The following is an 18,428-nucleotide window of genomic DNA, read 5'->3' as shown; positions in this document are numbered from 1 at the left end:
GTGCCCCAGAGGGAGTGAATCTAACAGGTAATGATCAAGTGATCTCTCTCCTGCCATCCATCTCCACCCTCAAACAAACAGAGGCTAGGGACACCATTCCTTACCCACCCTGGCTAATAGCCATTAATGGACTTAACCTCCACGAATTTATCCAGTTCTCTTTTAAACCCTTCACAACCTCCTCAGGCAAGGAGTTCCACAGGTTGACTGTGAGCTGAGTGAAGAGGAACTTCCTATTTGTTTTAAACCTGCTGCCCATTAATTTCATTTGGTGGCCCCTAGTTCTTATATTATGGAAACCAGTAAATAACTTTTCCTTATTCACTTTCTCCACCCCACTCATGATTTTATATACCTCTATCATATCCCTGCTTAGACTCCTCTTTTTCAAGCTGAAAAGTCATAGCCTCTTTAATCTCTCCTCATATAGGACCTGTTCCAAACCCCTAATCATTTTAGTTGCCTTTTTCTGAACATGCTTCCACGCTGATGACACTCGTTTGAAAAAAATGCTTTAAATTAAATCTGTGACTGAACTCCTAGGGGGACAACTGTATGTCTCCTGTTCAGTTTTACTCACATTCTGCCATATATTTCATGTTATAGCAGTCTCTGATGATGTCCCAACACATGTTCACTTTAAGAACACTTTCACTGCAGATGTGACAAAATGCAAAGAAGGTACAAACGTGAGATTTCTAAAGATAGCTACAGCACTTGACCCAAGGTTTAAGAATCTGAAGTGCCTTCCAAAATCTGAGAGGGACAAGATGTGGAGCATGCTTTCAGAAGTCTTAAAAGAGCAACACTCCGATGCAGAAACTACAGAACCCAAACCACCAAAAAAGAAAATCAACCTTCTGCTGGTGGCATCTGACTCAGATGATGAAAATGAACGTGCGTCAGTCCGCGCTGCTTTGGATTGTTATCGAGCAGAACCCGTCATCAGCATGAACGCATGTCCTCTGGAATGGTGGTTGAAGCATGAAGGGACATATGAATCTTTAGGGCATTTGGAACATAAATATCTTGCGACGCCAGCTACAACAGTTCCATGCGCACGTCTGTTCTCACTTTCAGGTGACATTGTAAACAAGAAGCGGGCAGCATTATCTCCTGCAAATGTAAACAAAACTTGTCTGTCTTAGCTATTGGCTGAACAAAGAGGTAGGATTGAGTGGACTTGTAGGCTCTAAAGTTTTACATTGTTTTATTTTTGAATGCAGTTATTTTTTAGTTCTCAATTCTACATTTGTAAGTTCAATTTTCAATTCACCTCATAAAAGCACTGTAGTGTAATCTCTTTATCATGAAAAATACTATTTCTTTTGTTTTTTACAGTGCAAATATTTGTAATAAAAATAATATAAAGTACACGCTGTATTCTGTGTTGTAATTGAAATCAATATATTTGAAAATGTAGCAAAACATCAAAAAAATTTAATAAGCAATAATAGAATACCATTTAACATTGCGATTAATTGCTATTAATTTTTTTAATTGCTTGACAGCCCTAATTCTTATTTATTTACATATAGTAGTGTCTTCATTTCATCTTGTACTTTGTTCTCTCTCTTTTGAGCTGAGAAATCACTGGAGAATTGAGGCCCTAACCTTTGGTTTGCTCTGGTACAGCACTCTAGCATGCTCTGTCTCTCCCCCATCCCCGCAATAGAAAAACCCTGCAAACACTGAGCCAACACTAACAGGTGCTTTATGTAGCTTTTTCAGCCTGAGAGGGTGAGCTAGCGCTGCTGCCGCAAACCACTGACCCCATTCTGCCAGGATATGGTGCTTTGAGTCACACCAGCATGCTAGGTCTGTTTCTAATCTGTAACTACCATGAAAAGGCTCAATCAGCAGCATGAGAATTTTTCCTGGAAGGATTTCTGAGGGAAGGATATCACACAGCCTACTCCTGGGCACTTCACGGGGTTCTGGCGCCTGAAAAGACAAAAACCAGGTGCCCCATTCGTAAGAAATTAATTCATATCTTAACTAAGCAAATGGTGTAAAAATCAAGGTGTAAAACTTTTTTCACTTGCCTTCCCACTCTTATTGAATGTTTGGGACTTTTCTCCTGTGCAGGGGCTTTCTCAGTACTCCTGGTCAGATTCCTCCCACACACTGCAGCATGTCTGGGCATGCAGAGAAGTGCTCCTGCTCAAACCTGTTTCTACTTTTGAGACACCTAATCTCAGGTAGCATAATGTGTAAAGGAAACTGTGTTTCTATGGCTTTTAGCCCATGGACCATTGCTAGGGCTCTGTGTCTGTCACGAATTCCGTGACTTCCTGCAACCTCCATGACTTCTGCAGCAGCCAGTGTGGCTGACCCCGGGGCCAGGCACACTGGCCGCTGCTGGAATGGCACTGCAGCGAGCCGCATCAGCTGCTGCAATGGCTCTGCAGCCAGCCAACCGCCCAAGGAGCAGCTGATGTGGCTGGACCCAGGGACTCAGTGGTCCTGGGGTGGCTGGAGCAGCAGCGGGCCCCCCCACAGCGGGCCCCTGGATTCCCCCCCTCCCCTGCCCAATTCATTCATGAGTATTTTTTAATATAAATCATGGACATGTCGGGGCAGTGATTTTTTTTGTTTTTTTTTTCGCCCGTGACCTGTCCATGACTTTTTAGTAAAAATACTTATGATTAAATTGTAGCCTTAACCATTGCTTCTGTCAGGAAAACTGGTTCAGAATCTGAAATAGTTATATAAGAGTTAGGTATGTCATCAATAGATCTCAAAGCGCTTCACAATCTTTAATGGCATGCAATAAAGGCTTTCTTTGCCACTTCCCTCTTCATAGGCGAAATCATGCAGCAAACATTTTTGAATCTATTAATTTATTCATTGATTTCACTGATTAAATGTACGTTATCAGGTGTTTGCCTTAACGGAAAGGATTTTGTCCCTTACATAGCTTGTCATGTTTGACTCTGTATTGATGTCCATAATACATGATTTATTTTTTTTATAACAGAATGATACTGGAAGAGTTAGTGGAAGAGTAAGATGTCGTTGCAGGACTGATTGAGAAAAGAAGCATTTGGTCAGTCACACATTCTGTTTAATAAAGGAGGCAGTATAAATGCCCAAGGAAGTCAGATGTTTTTAGTGTTCCTCATCACATTTGCCCTGTTGTGAAAATTAATCTTTAAATGCAACCCCAGCCTCAGTTCCTTTTTAATTCTGCCTTTTACAAAATCATATCTAATAACTTAGTTTGAAAACTCTGCCACATTCCTTGATTCAGATGTAAAATGTTATTGTAAATACTGTACCTTACTGTACCTACCAATTGTTCTAAATTGGGCTAGAGATAATCCTGAGCATAAATGCTTCCTCTTAAGTGAGAAATTGCTCTGGCATGGAAAGAATTTTTTTCATCTCTTGTCATACCCTTTACATAATCCCTGTATTTCAAAAACACTGATTGCATGATGTCAGTTATAGGAATCTGAACTGTAAATATCCTTTCTTTATCTTGCCCTCATATTACAAAATCCTAATGTCCAGTTGCTGTATCAAAAATTTAAAATGCCTGAATGCCAAAATTGTTGGTTTTAAAACTCTTACTACCCTACTCATGTAAACAGTGTAACATTTCTTTTATATTAATATAACAAGATTGAGCTAAAGGGCTAATAGTCGTGCCCTTACATCCTATGTATCACTGTAATGTCTGAGCACCTGCAGTTTTATATTTTTTTTTAGCTTTATTCAATGTCTCATTTTGAGTTTGCTTTTTTTTGTAGGCTAAGATGACTAAGGCAGGCTTCCTCATGCCTGAGGTGAGATTTTTCTCCCAAACCAACAAGAGGAACAGACTAGCTTCCTGCTCGCCTAATTTAGTTAGTGGGAACTTTGCCTGAGTAAGATGTCTGAGGAGACACATTAAAGAACCACTTGCATCTCCCAAGCCTCAATCTGAGTATCACTGGATTAGATTGTGAATGCTTTGGAGCAGGGGCTGTACTCTTTAGCTATGTGATTGCAAACCACATTGGAACCTTGATCCTTGATTGTGGCCCAGGCAATACCCTAATAAAAAAAAGAAATATGGTACCATAACTTATGTAAACTCATCAGACGCCAGGTTCACTTTCACCAGTTCACATTTCCTAGACTCTGTAAGCCTCTGTCTTTTAGGTCATAAAACCTAATGCCTCAAAAGTTAAATTAAATATAATCTGATGAACATGTACCCAATGAAGTCTTTCAGGAGATAATTAAGATTGGAGGACTAATGGGGTAGAAAGGTTTCCTCAGGATGAGAGGCAGCAAGTGCACACATTTGTAATCAGTGAATGGACTTTGCCTGTCTGATAGCGTACAGCTTTAGTAAACTCAAATTTGTAGTATGTGTGCTCAGGGCACAGTTTTTCAGTGGCTATAAGACTAAGTCAAACATTTTTTCACTGCTAGTAAATTCACTACTTACTGGTGACTGTTTCTTACTCAAATTTTGAAATCCATCTGTGTCTTTTTTTAAAAGGCAGATCAGCGATAGTGTCTAGAATTCTTTAAAATTGAAATAATTGCCTACTTCAAACAGAGATTTTGCTCAACATTTTCAAAAATAAAATCTCCTTTGGAAGAGAATACCAGGGAAAGTTTCATCTCAAATTGTGTGGGGTTTTGTTTTGTTTTTGCTTTTGAAAGCTAGGAGCCTGTGGAAACACTTATAATTGCATCTGTTATGCCAGTGGTGAATTTGGTTCTTGTATCCTGACTCTTTCCACAAATACTGAGAATCAGCAACTCCAATTGAAGTCTGTTGAAAATGAGTACATTCAGTGCCTCTGAAAATGATCCCTCTTCCCCAGACTCTGTAGGACCTGAAATCAGAACACCAATTTATGTGGAAACGGTTTAGAGGTACTGGTGGATACTTCTTCCTTACGCATGACTGGTAGAAGAAAATCTAAAGGGTCTGATCTAAGAGGACAAAAATAACCGTTGTAGGGGCCAGGCTGGCGAATTTGGAGAAAATTGGGAAAGTGCAATTGGAGGGGTTAGGCATGGCATTTAAAAGTTTAAAAAACAGGAATAAAGTATAGAAACTTAAAACCAGTTAACTGTTTAAGAAGTTGGGGAAAGCAAGTCAGGTTTAACATTCAAAGGGGATGTCATTTGCAGTTAAATTTTGGGGCAACTTTTTAAATATGTTAGATTTTATTTCATATGTGCCTTCCTTGTAGTCTACAGATTAATGTTTTTGCGTGGGTCTGTTTCCTCCTATAGAAACAATGTGCTGTACTAGCCAAGTTCTTATAAGTGAAGAGAAGTTCTTGTATATTATTCAATATGTTACCACATATTTTTTGTTCCCTAAATGTTTTGATCAAAGAATCTATTCTGTCTGTTTGGGATGTGTATAATATATATATTAAGGCTGTCGATTAATTGCAGTTAACTCACACGATTAACAGTGCAATTAAAACTGATTAATCATGATTAATTTTGAGTTAAACAGTGGAATACCAATTGAAATTTATTAACTATTTTTGGATGTTTTCTACATTTTTTGAAATATATTAATTTCAATTACAACACAGAATACAAAGTGTACAGTGCTCACTTTATATTATTTTTATTACAAATATTTGCACTGTAAAAATAACAAAAAGAAATAGTATTTTTCAGTTCACCTCATACAAGTACCATAATGCAATCTCTTTATTGTGGAAGTGCAACTTACAAAGGTAGATTTTTTTTTTGGCAACATAACAGCACTCAAAAACAAAACAATGTAAAACTATAGAGCTTACAAGTCCACGTAGTCCTACTTCTTATTCAGCCAATTGCTAAGACAAACAAGTTTGTTTACATTTACAGGAGATAATGCTGCCAGCTTCTTATTTACAATGTCACCTGAAAGTGAGAACAGGCGTTTGCATGGCACTTTTGTAGCCGGCATTGCAGGGTATTTATGTGCCAGGTATGCTAAAAATTCGTATGCCTCTTCATGCTTTGACTATCATTCCAGAGGACATACTTCCATGCTGATGACGCTCATTTAAAAAAAAAAAAAAAAAAAAAAAGGGATAATTAAATTTTTACTGAACTCCTTTGGGGAGAATAGTATGTCTCCTGCTCTGTTTTACCCACATTCTGCCATGTATTTCATATTATATCTGTCTCGAATGATGACCCAGCACGTTCTTCATTTTAAGACAGTACCAATGTGAGATTTCTAAAGATAGCTACAGCACTTAACTCAAGGTTTAAGAATCTGAAGTGCCTTTCAAAATCTGAAAGGGACGAGGTGTGGAGCATGCTTTCAGAAGTCTTAAAAGAGCAACACTCCAATGCGGAAACTACAGAACTCGAATAATCAAAAAAGAAAATCAATCTTCTGCTGGTCACATCTGATTCAGATGATGAAGGTGAACATGCGTCAGTCTGCACTGCTTTGGATCGTTACTGAGCAGAACCCATCATCAGCATGGACACATGTCCTCTGGAATGGTCGTTTAAGCATATAAATCTTTAGCACATCTGGCATATAAAAATCTTGCAACGCCGGCTACAACAGTGCCATGCAAACGTCTGTTCTCACTTTCAGGTGACACTGTAAACGAGAAGCGGGCAGCATTATCTCCTGCAAATATAAGCAAATTTTTTTGTCTGAGTGGCTGAACAAGAAGTAGGACTGAGTGGACTTGTGGGCTCTAAAGTTTTACACTGTTATTTTTGAATGCAGTTATTTTTTGTACAGAATTCTACATTTGTAAGGTCAACTTTTATGATTAAGATTGCACTAGAGTACTTGTATGAGGTGAATTGAAAAATACTATTTCTCTTGTTTTTTTACAGTGTAAATATTTGTAATCAAAGTAAATATAAAGTGAGCACTATACACTTTGTATTGTGTTGTAATTGAAATCAATATATTTGAAAAAGTAGAAAACATCCAAAACTATTTAAATAAATGGTATTCTATTTAAATGTGCGTTTAATCATGATCAATTTTTTAAATCACTTGACAGCCTGTGTGTGTGTGTGTGTATGTGTGTATGTGTATATAATATGAAAAGGACAGAAGTAATGTAATAAACTTGCAGAGAACCTAGGGGAGAGATACTAGTTGGCAAGAGGGTATATCCGTGAGGTCCAAATCTGAAGATTTATAAAGTCATGGAAGTTTCACATAGAAAATTCCTGTTAGGTCTTCTAGTTCATTTCCCTGCAGATGTCCTGCAGGACACTTAAAATTTGTGTGTGTGTGTGTCCTAGCACTGAAGCTTTCATTTTGTCTTGGGGGAACCTTTTAGAGCCCACTAGATCTCACTGTCACTTTTTTCCTCCTTCTGCCCACCTTTTTTCCCTTTTAAAATATTGTCACAGTTACTCTCAATGTCCCTTCCTGGGGGCCTCACCCAGTGCACCCCCAGAGGGGTCCGGCCTTAAGCTTTCCTTCTCCTGAGGTAGGATTCAGTAAGAACAAAACTGCCATATTGTGTCAAACCAATGGTCCATCTAGCCCAGTATCTATGTCCAACAGTGGCTAGTACCAGAGCTTCAAGGGGAGTGGCAATTCTGCAGTTCATCCACTCTTAGACCAGGGCGTGGGCTACAGTCCCCTAGTTTGTCAGCCATGACTAGGTGCTACAGTAATAGAAGTAATAAATAATACTTCAGCACAACCAACAGTGATTGGTACCTTTGCCAGCTCTTTCTCCAGGAGCCTGTGACAGCATACATCTACTGTTATACCTTGTTTGAAGAAGCTGTTTTTGTGACATTTATTCATTTGTTAAGGGCACAAAGCATTTAGAGCAAAACCTAACAGTAAACGGCTGAAGCGCATTACGTACACCTTTGTAAGTTCCTCTCAGACCACTGAACTCCATCTTTGCCAGGGAGAAGCAGCCCTTCCTGTTCACAGCATCTGTCTGTCTGTGTTTTCCCAGCCTGTCAGCTTTTCCTAGTGCATCCAATATCCTACTTCCTTTTTTAGGATCTTTGAGCTTTTCAGCCCCTTTGATCACAGGATTTTTGCCTTGGGAAGGGTACATTATTGATGGCCCAGCCATTGTCTCCTCAAGGGGCATATTTTGTTTTCTTTTGATTTAACTCCTGGCATTCAGGCAGATTGATATCACACAGATAATCTGAAGATAGTTGATGTTTATAAAAAAATGCTCTTTTCCCAGATTGTCCCATTTCTCATTTTATATATATATATATATTTTTATATACATATAATATTGCTTACAGTAGTAATAGATCCTCTCCATCCTTAATGTTTAGACTTCAAATGTTTATAGACTAATATCTCTTCATGTTCTGTTTATGTCCTCCTGAATCAGCCCACACAGGCGCCCTTGCTCACCAATAGTTTTTGGTAGTCACATTTAAGCTCCCACTAGTTTTGTCAGTCTTTCTGGTAATGCAGCACCCAGAATCAGTCATGATGAGGTCTCATTGGAGCAGTAAGGAAAGTATTCTTTTCCAGCTCTTTTGATCTGATACCTTTGCATGTTCAGGTCTAAATTGTATTGCCCTTTCTTTGTTACCCTGTCACATTGCAATACCCATGTATAACTTGTTCTCTACTGTCAGTGTTAGTTCTTCTTATATTACTGCTTTCTGGGTTTCTTCCTCACATTGTAAGGTGAGTTTTAGATGATTCTCCATGCCCCCACATTGAATCTCACTTCATTTTCTGCTTCTATTTCGAATCTTAGTAGGTCCCTTTGTAAAATTTTCCTGTTCTGACTAGTGTCCACAATTCTTCTATCATATTCCAGTTACATTCATGGAGATATTTAATGAGACCAGATTTAGTAGCAATCCCTGCTGTAGTCTGTTAGAGATGTCTCTTCCCCTGGCCGAATGAAATCCTGCCTAAGAAAATACAAGATATATCCTGTGGCTTAATCTAAGTGGGAAACTTTCCTAAATTAAACCTTCTACTGTTCCTCTTTTCCCCTTAGAACACACTCAGAGGATTTCTTTAGGTCCCTTTTTCGTAGACTCAGTGAGTTGTTCTACATTTAGTTCTGTTTTGTGATGCCCAGTAGTGTCGAGTGGATGAAACACTCTATAGCTCATCTGTTCCTATCTTGTAACTATTATGGTGGAGTCATTTAGAGGATTTCTTGTATCAGCCATTTTTACTTTTGTCAGCCCATAGTTTAAATGATCTCCCATAGCCTTTTGAGACCTTCTCGCTTGCAACAAGTAGGGGCACGCTTTTCCTGTTAGGTTTGTTGATTTCCTAATCTGCTGTTCCATTTCTTTCAGCTAATCTTTGGTTGAATTTATTTCAGCTTCTTAAATTAAATTTTCTTTCTTTCAGTCTGCGTGGTTTGCAAAAATTACATTTTGCATTTGGTCTCTCTGTTGAGTTTTACCACATAGAGAATGGGTTTTAGAGTAGCATACTTTTAACCAAGAACTTTTTCCTAGCTCTTAAACGTGAATGAGAAGCTGTTGTTGCCCTAGAACTGTGTGAAGAACCATAACAGGTTGTCTTCATACTTTCTCTTCATCTAATACACCAGGCTTGGATTTGTGGCTGCACTTAAAATGTGTTCTCCAGTTTGAAAGTTATTGGTTTGAGAGTGATTTTCTATAAACATAATTGGGAATACAGGTAGAGCAGTAGAAACTCTCAAACCAGTAGTAAGTTAAGTGCATCCACTGTACAACGAGCTGAAATATGTGGTTTGTTTTTCTTTTTCTCTTTCTCAGTAACTGATGGTTACTGGCATACACTATATTTTAGACATGACCTTCCTTTCCCTCATCATTTGTTTGGCCTGAACTTTTTAGTGGTAGCACATTGTCCTGGATGCACATATTTCTGAGACTAGCTTCTTTTTTTTTCGGTCATATATACTTGCATATCTAATATTATACACAACATGTACGTCAAATACAGCTAGGCAAGGGCTTACTTGCACATGAGCAGTTTTCTGCGGGAGGGGAGAAGAAAATACGCAATTGTATTTGGAATACATACACTCAACACTAATTAGAAAAATCAAAGGGCACTAAGTGTGTATATGGTTCCTTCTGGCTTCTGCGATCCCATGTGAGCTTTCAATTACTGTATCATAGGGTCATAATTACTGTTGTAGAACATGAGTAATTATTCTGTTGTGCTGAACTGAAGAAAACATAGTGTTCTGTAGCCCACCTTGTAACACACATGAATCATGATGGAGAAGCTTATTTTGGCTAAGCTCAGAACCTGCAAAATGATGGCTTTTAGCAAGCCTGTAAGCTGTAGGCTATTGTTTAAAAAAAAATCTGTACATGTCTTTCATCCTAACTAGAAATGACAAGTGGTGCCACATCTCTTAACTTTTGCACATTTATAGTCCTAAATGGTGTTTCTGATGCTTAGTCTAGTTTTCCCATCAATTCTTAGTTTTTATTTCAATATAATTATACGTTTGATTTTTTTTTTTGGATGTGACAAAATTGTGTATTCAGAGGCTTTCAATTATCTTTCTGAAACATTAGTCTTAAGTACAGTCGGTTTGGTACAGGGATGGACTGACGACCAGTAAAAATCTTCTGTGCACTAATTAAAAATAGTAAGCATATTGGGGGGAGAGGAGAGAGTAATAAATACTCTGGTGAAGTGTGGTCTGCCAGTTGTTCTCCCCTGGTGATATATTTTTTTGGATAGGGAGGATATATGTAATTTGGTGGAGTTTGGGGTTTTCACAAGACACTGAGGCTCCAATTCTGCAAAGCATTTAAGAACATGCTTAAGTTCATATGCATGTGCTTAAATGCTTTGCTGAACTGGGGCCTTAATAACTTACTAGGGTTGGTTTAGCAATATACAGAGAAAGCAGGGGGTGGGAGTGGGAAATACATTTCTCCAGAAGCTGGGAGCTCTTTCTTCCCATCCTCACTTTGAATTGAACACTTGAACATAGAGAAATTAATGCTTGCTTGCTTGTGCCTTCAGATTGTAAGATTTTTCTAGCAGAGCCTTTATTTTTTTTGTTTGGCACAGTATACAATGCCTATTGTACTTCAGCATTTATATTTGATGTTCCATAGACGTACATGATATAGTCAAACATTGCATGAATTTTATTATGGTAAACAGCTTAGTTTACTGTCTTCCTTCATTTTGTTCTTCCTTCTCTTCCTTAACCTCACTTTATTTTTGTCTTGTTTTTTTCCCCTCTTCCTCTTCCTTTTCTTATATTGTAGTCTGTCTCTTTCATGTTTTCTCTTATTTCTCATTTTTTCTTCCAATATGATCAAGACCCTTTGTGTTTTTGCAAACTTATGTAGAGTTATCATATCGACTGAACTCATTTTCTGTAAACTTGGCTTGTTTTGAAGATCTCATTGAGTTTTAGTCAGCTTAGCCTGGTTACTGCACTGTGCTATACTTTAATGCAGTGCTTCTCAAGCTATCTGATGTGGGGGACTGGCATTTTTTCCCCCCAATGTGTGCGCAGACCGGCAGCTGATGGCTCGCGGACCGGCACTGGTCCACGGATCACCACTTTGAGTAGCACTGCTTTAATGTTATGCAAGTTTGGTATAAGAAAGCCATTTGCATCGTGTTGCCTTAAGTGACAAATAAAATATAAAGGGAGATCATATTTTAACATACAAGCACAAGGGGACAGAATTAAGGATGAGCTTTCATCCTTAACTCTGTTTTCTGAATATTTTGTGTGTGTGCGCATGTGCAAGAGAGAGAATAACTAAGCATGAAATTCCCTGCTTCTGTTAGTACAACAAAAGAAACAGATAGGAGATGAGTCCAGAACAAAGCAGAAATAATGGAGTATTTCATCCCCAAAAGGAGAGTGAAATGAGAAGTACGAGTAGGCGAAGAAAGACTGCATGGCCTGAGGCAGTGCAGCATGTTGGCGAGAAAGTAATAGTTCAGGGACGTCTGCTGCCCAGAGCTGTGATCTCCGAGCAGCCCACATGTAAAAAACGTTTGGCCACTCCTGCTACAGACACAATATTTAATGCTTTCCCCAGAAGAAATCTCACTAGGATTCTTTTAAAGGGCCACTGTTGAGAGGATTTTCAGCTCAAATAGTGATCCACCTAAAACTGTAATAATCTGGTTGGGGTGGAAATTCCTAGGTGCAAGTCTTACTGGCTGCTATTTCCCCATAACTCTTGCACATGATCACCAAAAACAGTAGTAAAAAAAAAATAATAGTGGTGCTTAATTTTGTACATTTTTCTGCAACCGCAGTTATTTCCAGTTGAGTGGGTAAATATGCACATTTCTTCAAGATACAATTTTACTTTAGTTTCAACTCACGTTTCCTTTAATTTTTTTTCTAATACATCACCCACCCACCACCACACATGAATACACAGATCTTTGAGTGTGATATACTCTCAAAGCATGGACATTTACAGTAAATCTGTAACTCTCCTTTAAATATCTCATGTACGCAGGATTCTCATTCTAGGGCCTCTCCTCCCCACTACGAGATGGGCCAAACTCGGAGATTGAGATCCTCTGAGTTCTGGCAGTTGGGCTGGAAGCAGGAGTCCCCTCCCCTTTATTCTATTCCAACTGTTGCTGCCTCACTTACCTCAGCCAGTCCATGAATGTGCAGGAAGGAGGAGCTTTTTATGTCAGTTGTTCACAAGGATAAATGTGAATCCTTCAGAAATTCTTTCTATAGTTGGCACTCTTGTAGATGGCAAAAATCTATGCCCTAAAGAGAAGAGAGAGCCAAACTCTGAGGCGGTGGGCTCATAGGAATCCTATGTGATATCTGTCATCCTGCTTCTTTCAAAGTAAGTAGTTTACTCTTTCACTTGCCAATTACTCAAGGATCTTCCACTGTTCAGAGACATGGGTGTTACTGGCCTGAGACTGCAAATACTATTGTCCATTAATCGTAATTATATGGCGTAGCTGTGGTTTACTTGGTCTGATATTGGAGGCACCTGCTGCCTCAGTTTCCCCATTTCTCAGCCTCAGTTTCCCAGGTTCAGAAGAGACTGTGGTTCTTTTAGCCTGAAGTCTTTAGTGCTTTTCAGGCTCCAGGATGACTTAGCTCTTGGCCTGTGTTCACATCTTCTGGAGTAAAATATAATCTAATGGCAATACAAATAAACAGTTTTCCACCCCAGATTCTTCCAGAACAAAGCCCTTCTTCTTCTGAGGGTCTGGGTTTATCAACCTTTAGTTTTTAGCTCTTTTGTTGAGCTCAGATTCCCACTCTCTTGGATTCTACTCAACATTCCTCCTTCTCTTTGTAAACAGAGGTGGATGCAGCAACTCCAAGGTGATATAGGGGGATGCACGTGCTCCTTCTACTACAGGTTTCTGACCAAAGGACCCTATGTGATTTGGTTGTTTTGCCCTTAGCCAACTTAGTTCTTGCCTGGGCCTCTTCCTATGTAAGCTTACCTCTGGCATCTCCTTTGTCTCTTCTTTATGCCTCAATACAGGCTGCCCTTACATAGAATCATAGAATATCAAGGTTGGAAGGGACCTCAGGAAGTCATCAAGTCCAACCCCCTGCTCAAAGCAGGACCAATCCTCAATTAAATCATCCCAGCCAGGGCTTTGTCAAGCCTGACCTTAAAAACTGCTAAGGAAGGAGATTCTACCAGCTCCCTAGGTAACGCATTCCAATGTTTCACCAGCCTCCTAGTGAAAGTTTTTCCTCATATCCAACCTAAACCTCCCCCGCTGCAACTTGAGACCATTACTCCTTGTCCTGTCCTCTTCTACCACTGAGAATAGTCTAGAACCATCCTCTTTGGAACCACCTCTCAGGTAGTTGAAAGCAGCTATCAAATCCCCCCTCATTCTTCTCTTCTGCAGACTAAACAATCCCAGTTCCCTCAGCCTCTTCTCATAAGTCATGTGCTCCAGACCCCTAATCATTTTTGTTGCCCTCCGCTGGATGTTTTCCAATTTTTCCGCATCCTTCTTGTCGTGTGAGGCCCAAAACTGGTCACAGTACTCCAGATGAGGCCTCACCAATGTCGAATAGAGGGGACGATCACGTCCCTCGATCTGCTGGCTATGCCCCTACTTATACATCCCAAAATGCCATTGTCCTTCTTGGCAACAAGGGCACACTGTTGACTCATATCCAACTTCTCGTCCACTGTCACCCATAGGTCCTTTTCCGCAGAACTGCTACCTAGCCATTCAGTCCCTAGTCTGTAGCGGTGCATTGGGTTCTTCCGTCCTAAGTGCAGGGCCCTGCACTTATCCTTGTTGAACCTCATCAGATTTCTTTTGGCCCAATCCTCCAATTTGTCTAGGTCCCTCTGTATCCTATCCCTACCCTCCAGCATATCTACCACTCCTCCTAGTTTAGTATCATCCACAAATTTGCTGAGAGTGCAATCCACACCATCCTCCAGATCATTTATGAAGATATTGAACAAAACCGGCCCCAGGACCGACCCTTGGGGCACTCCACTTGATACCAGCTGCCAACTAGACATGGAGCCATTGATCACTACCCGTTGAGCCTGACAATCTAGCTAACTTTCTACCCACCTTATGGTGCATTCATCCAGCCCATACTTCTTTAACTTGCTGACAAGAATACTGTGGGAGACTGTGTCAAAAGCTTTCCTAAAGACAAGAAACAATACATCCACTGCTTTCCCTTCATCCACAGAACAAGTAATCTCATCACAGAAGGCGATTAGATTAGTCAGGCATGACCTTCCCTTGGTGAATCCATGCTGACTGTTCCTGATCACTTTCCTCTCGTGTAAGTGCTTCAGGATTGATTCCTTGAGGACCTGCTCCATGATTTTTCCGGGGACTGAGGTAAGGCTGACTGGCCTGTAGTTCCCAGGATCCTCCTCCTTCCCTTTTTTAAAGATTGGCACTACATTAGCCTTTTTCCAGTCATCCGGGACTTCCCCGGATCGCCACGAGTTTTCAAAGATAATGGCCAATGGCTCTGCAATCACAGCCGCCAATTCCTTTAGCACTCTCGGATGCAACGCGTCCGGCCCCATGGACTTGTGCACGTCCAGCTTTTCTAAATAGTCCCAAACCACCTCTTTCTCCACAGAGGGCTGGCCACCTACTCTCCATGCTCTGATGCCCAGCGCAGCAGTCTGGGAGCTGACCTTGTTCGTGAAGACAGAGACAAAAAAAGCATTGAGTACATTAGCTTTTTCCACATCCTCTGTCACTAGGTTGCCTCCCTCATTCAGTAAGGGGCCCACACTTTCCTTGGCTTTCTTCTTGTTGCCAACATACCTGAAGAAACCCTTCTTGTTACTCTTAACATCTCTTGCTAGCTGCAGCTCCAGGTGTGATTTGGCCCTCCTGATTTCATTCCTACATGCCCGAGCAATATTTTTATACTCTTCCCTGGTCATTTGTCCAATCTTCCACTTCTTGTAAGCGTCTTTTTTATGTTTAAGATCCGCAAGGATTTCACCGTTAAGCCAAGCTGGTCGCCTGCCATATTTACTATTCTTTCGACACATCGGGATGGTTTGTCCCTGTAACCTCAACAGGGATTCCTTGAAATACAGCCAGCTCTCCTGGACTCCTTTCCCCTTCATGTTATTCCCCAGGGGATCCTACCCATCAGCTCCCTGAGGGAGTTGAAGTCTGCTTTCCTGAAGTCCAGGGTCCGTATTTTGCTGCTTACCTTTCTTCCCTGTGTCAGGATCCTGAACTCAACCAACTCATGGTCACTGCCTCCCAGATTCCCATCCTATATCTTCCAGCCAGCCTTGTTTCAGCCACATTCTCCCCCAGGACATGACTCATGTTCTGAGAGGTAACCTAATAGCAAGTGAGGCTGAACTCAGACTCCATTGGAAGGGCCAGCCCACCTTGTGACACCTGGTGACACTGCAGGGCAGCGTGAAGGGAATGATGCGTATCCATTTCTTAACAGTTTTGGATTTTAAGTTTAACCTTAACTCTGAATTTCCTGGGTTTATAATGCTTGTGTCTGGGATAATTGCAACATCCCTGTAATGTATTTTACCCTAAGTTACTGACCAATACTCTCAACATTAACTCCATATTAATGTAGTTTTTATCTAGGAATTACAATACGGGGTGATTGTGTATGAGAAACTGTTCAGGGGTTTTCGGTATTACCATATGACCTGTTGCATTGTGGCTATCACCTTGGATTTCTCATCAGTTGAAGAAAATTGAAAATGGCTCACATCGTTTCCATGGCTCCATTTGAAACTTTAAAGCTGTGGTATTATGTGTGCTGAAGTAGGAATCTGATACTTATAAAAATGGATTTTTAAGAACTTTATATGTTACAGCTTTTAAATTGAAGTAGTGTATGAGAGACTTTCCTTTCACCAGAGCAAGTGCCAAAGAGTGCCGTGTAGTGCAATACTCATGAGTCCAGTACTATGCTGAAACAATGGCAACACCTGTGCTACAAACACCTTGGAAGACTGGGATAGGTGATGACAGAGTTTAGCCATTGCTCATAATTCTTGTACCTTCTTAGCTTTAGGGAAGCTATGAAGGCTGGGAAGCCTAAAACTAGCTCCTACCAGCTGTGTGTTTGTGGGCTCATGCACATAGTACTTCCTAATGTCCCTGTAGTCTTGGTTTTAGTAAACAGCCAGGAAAATGAAATATAGCAGATTCTTGAATATTTCACTACCTTGTCTACTGTTGAGAAGTAGAGCTGAAGACCTTTGTTTAAAACAAATTAAAAACATCTTTAATGCAATTGTTGAAAGTGTGTGTACTTCTCATGCTAGTTAAATTCAGGACTGTTGATCTTATCAGTGTCCATTTGTCCCTTCGTTTAATTGTTGATTTTTGACAGTTAATAATATTCTAGAGTCTAAAACTGGTCCCACAAAGTAAGACTTATGCAATGTCCTTGTGAATGTTGGCATACTTGCCCAGAAGGTTGAGTTTGAGGACCATAAGAGGGGGAGTTCCAAGAGTGGGGCTGACAGTGCAACTCACTATTAGGACAGGGATTGCTGCTTTGTTAGTGTTCCCTGCCCTCTGCTATTCTCTGGAAAAGGTTCAGAAAAGGGCAACAAAAATGATTAGAGGTCTGGTACAGCTTCTGTATGAGCAGCAATTAATAAGACTGGGAATTCTCAGTTTGGAAAAGAGACGACTAAAGGGGTGATATGATAGAGGTCTATAAAATCATGACTGGGTGTGGAGAAAGTAAATAAGGAAGTGTTTTTTACCCCTTCTCATAACACAAGAACTAAGGGTCACCAAATGAAATTAATAGGCAGCAGATTTAAAACAAATGGAAGTATTTTTTCACACAACGCACAGTCAACCTGCAGAACTCTCTGCCAGAGAATGTTGTGAAGGCCAAGACTATAACAGGATTCAAAAAAGAACTAGATAAATTCATGGAGGATGGGTCCATCAATGGCTATTAGCCAGAATGGGCAGGGATGGTGTCCCTAGCCTCTGTTTGCCAGAAGCTGGGAATGGGTGACAGGGCATGAATCACTTGATGATTACCTGTTCTGCTCAGTCCCTCTGGGGCACCTGGCATTGGCCACTGTCGGAAGACTGGATCCTTGGCTAGATGGATCTTTGGTCTGACCCAGTATGGCCGTTCTTAGAGGATGTTAAACATCTCATAGCAGTTTCTGAAAAGAGTAGGAGACTGTCAGTGTCCTGGGAAGAACAATATCAAATATGTAGTAAAATTTCAGTTGTGGTGCTTTTTTTTTGTTTTTTGTTTTGTTTTTGCAGTAGCTCGTTAATAATAGTTAAATTCTGGACTGTTGATCTTATCAGTGTCCATTTGTCACTTTGTTTAATTGTTGATTTTTGACAGTTAATATTCTAGAGTCTAAAACTGGTCCTACAAAGTAAGGCTTATGCAATGTCCTTGTGAATGTGGGCACACTCGCCCAGAAGGTTGAATATGAGGACCATAAGAGGGGGAGGTTCCAAGAGTGGGACTGACAGTGCAACTCACTATTAGGACAGGAATTGCTGCTCTGTTAGTGTGCCCTGTTAGTCATGTTTTTAATACACTCCATGAGATCTCTGAATATGTAGTATGGTTTTAAATATTGCTTTTCGTTTGGGGCAGTAAATGTGTCCAAAGATGTTTTGTAGAGCGCAGTGTACACTTGTAATATCTACAGTAATTGTTGTTAACATGATCTTAAAATGCTTTACAATGTAATAAATCAGACCCAGGATTGCAAGGGATATGTATATAGATAAGATAAACTATTATTGCATTCCACAACACCACATACACACCTTTAAATATTAGAATGCATTTTATTGACATAGGAATAACAACCTCATTGAGTGCATTAAAAACATCATTCAGCTACAGTTCTGATTGTAGATTTTTCTTAGGGCAACAAGAAGCTATGTGAGCTGATGGGCCTGTAAGAGTAACAAAAGATAAAATTAAATGCTGTTGTAAAAGTTCTGCACTCACAACAGTCTTAAAGTTCAATTGGCTAAATTATTAACGAGCTAC

The 18,428-nt window shown here is 40.1% G+C and overlaps 1 protein-coding gene across 5 annotated transcripts in view; it reads left to right on the top strand.

The window, feature by feature from the left end:
- The window catches only part of ARL15 (ARF like GTPase 15), a 328,495-nt gene that overhangs the window by 106,985 nt on the left and 203,082 nt on the right, over positions 1-18,428 (top strand). Inside the window, exons 1-3 of one of the 5 annotated variants that reach the window (XM_077816837.1) lie at positions 2,099-2,201; positions 2,981-3,049; positions 3,756-3,791. The exons of 2 other annotated variants lie outside the window; for them this stretch is intronic. In XM_077816837.1, coding sequence (XP_077672963.1) covers positions 3,762-3,791 — 30 coding nt within the window. In that variant the 5' untranslated portion in view covers positions 2,099-2,201; positions 2,981-3,049; positions 3,756-3,761. Of the gene's footprint in view, positions 1-2,098; positions 2,202-2,887; positions 3,050-3,755; positions 3,792-18,428 lie in introns of those variants that run through there. 2 more of the 5 variants (XM_077816841.1, XM_077816838.1) reach the window with 2 other exon arrangements.

This window comes from Eretmochelys imbricata, chromosome 5 (genome assembly GCF_965152235.1).
Source record: "Eretmochelys imbricata isolate rEreImb1 chromosome 5, rEreImb1.hap1, whole genome shotgun sequence".
In the NCBI taxonomy this organism is placed as follows: domain Eukaryota; kingdom Metazoa; phylum Chordata; order Testudines; family Cheloniidae; genus Eretmochelys; species Eretmochelys imbricata.
The sequence above is the reverse complement of the archived record's forward strand: the minus strand, read 5'-3'. Positions and strand labels throughout refer to the sequence as shown.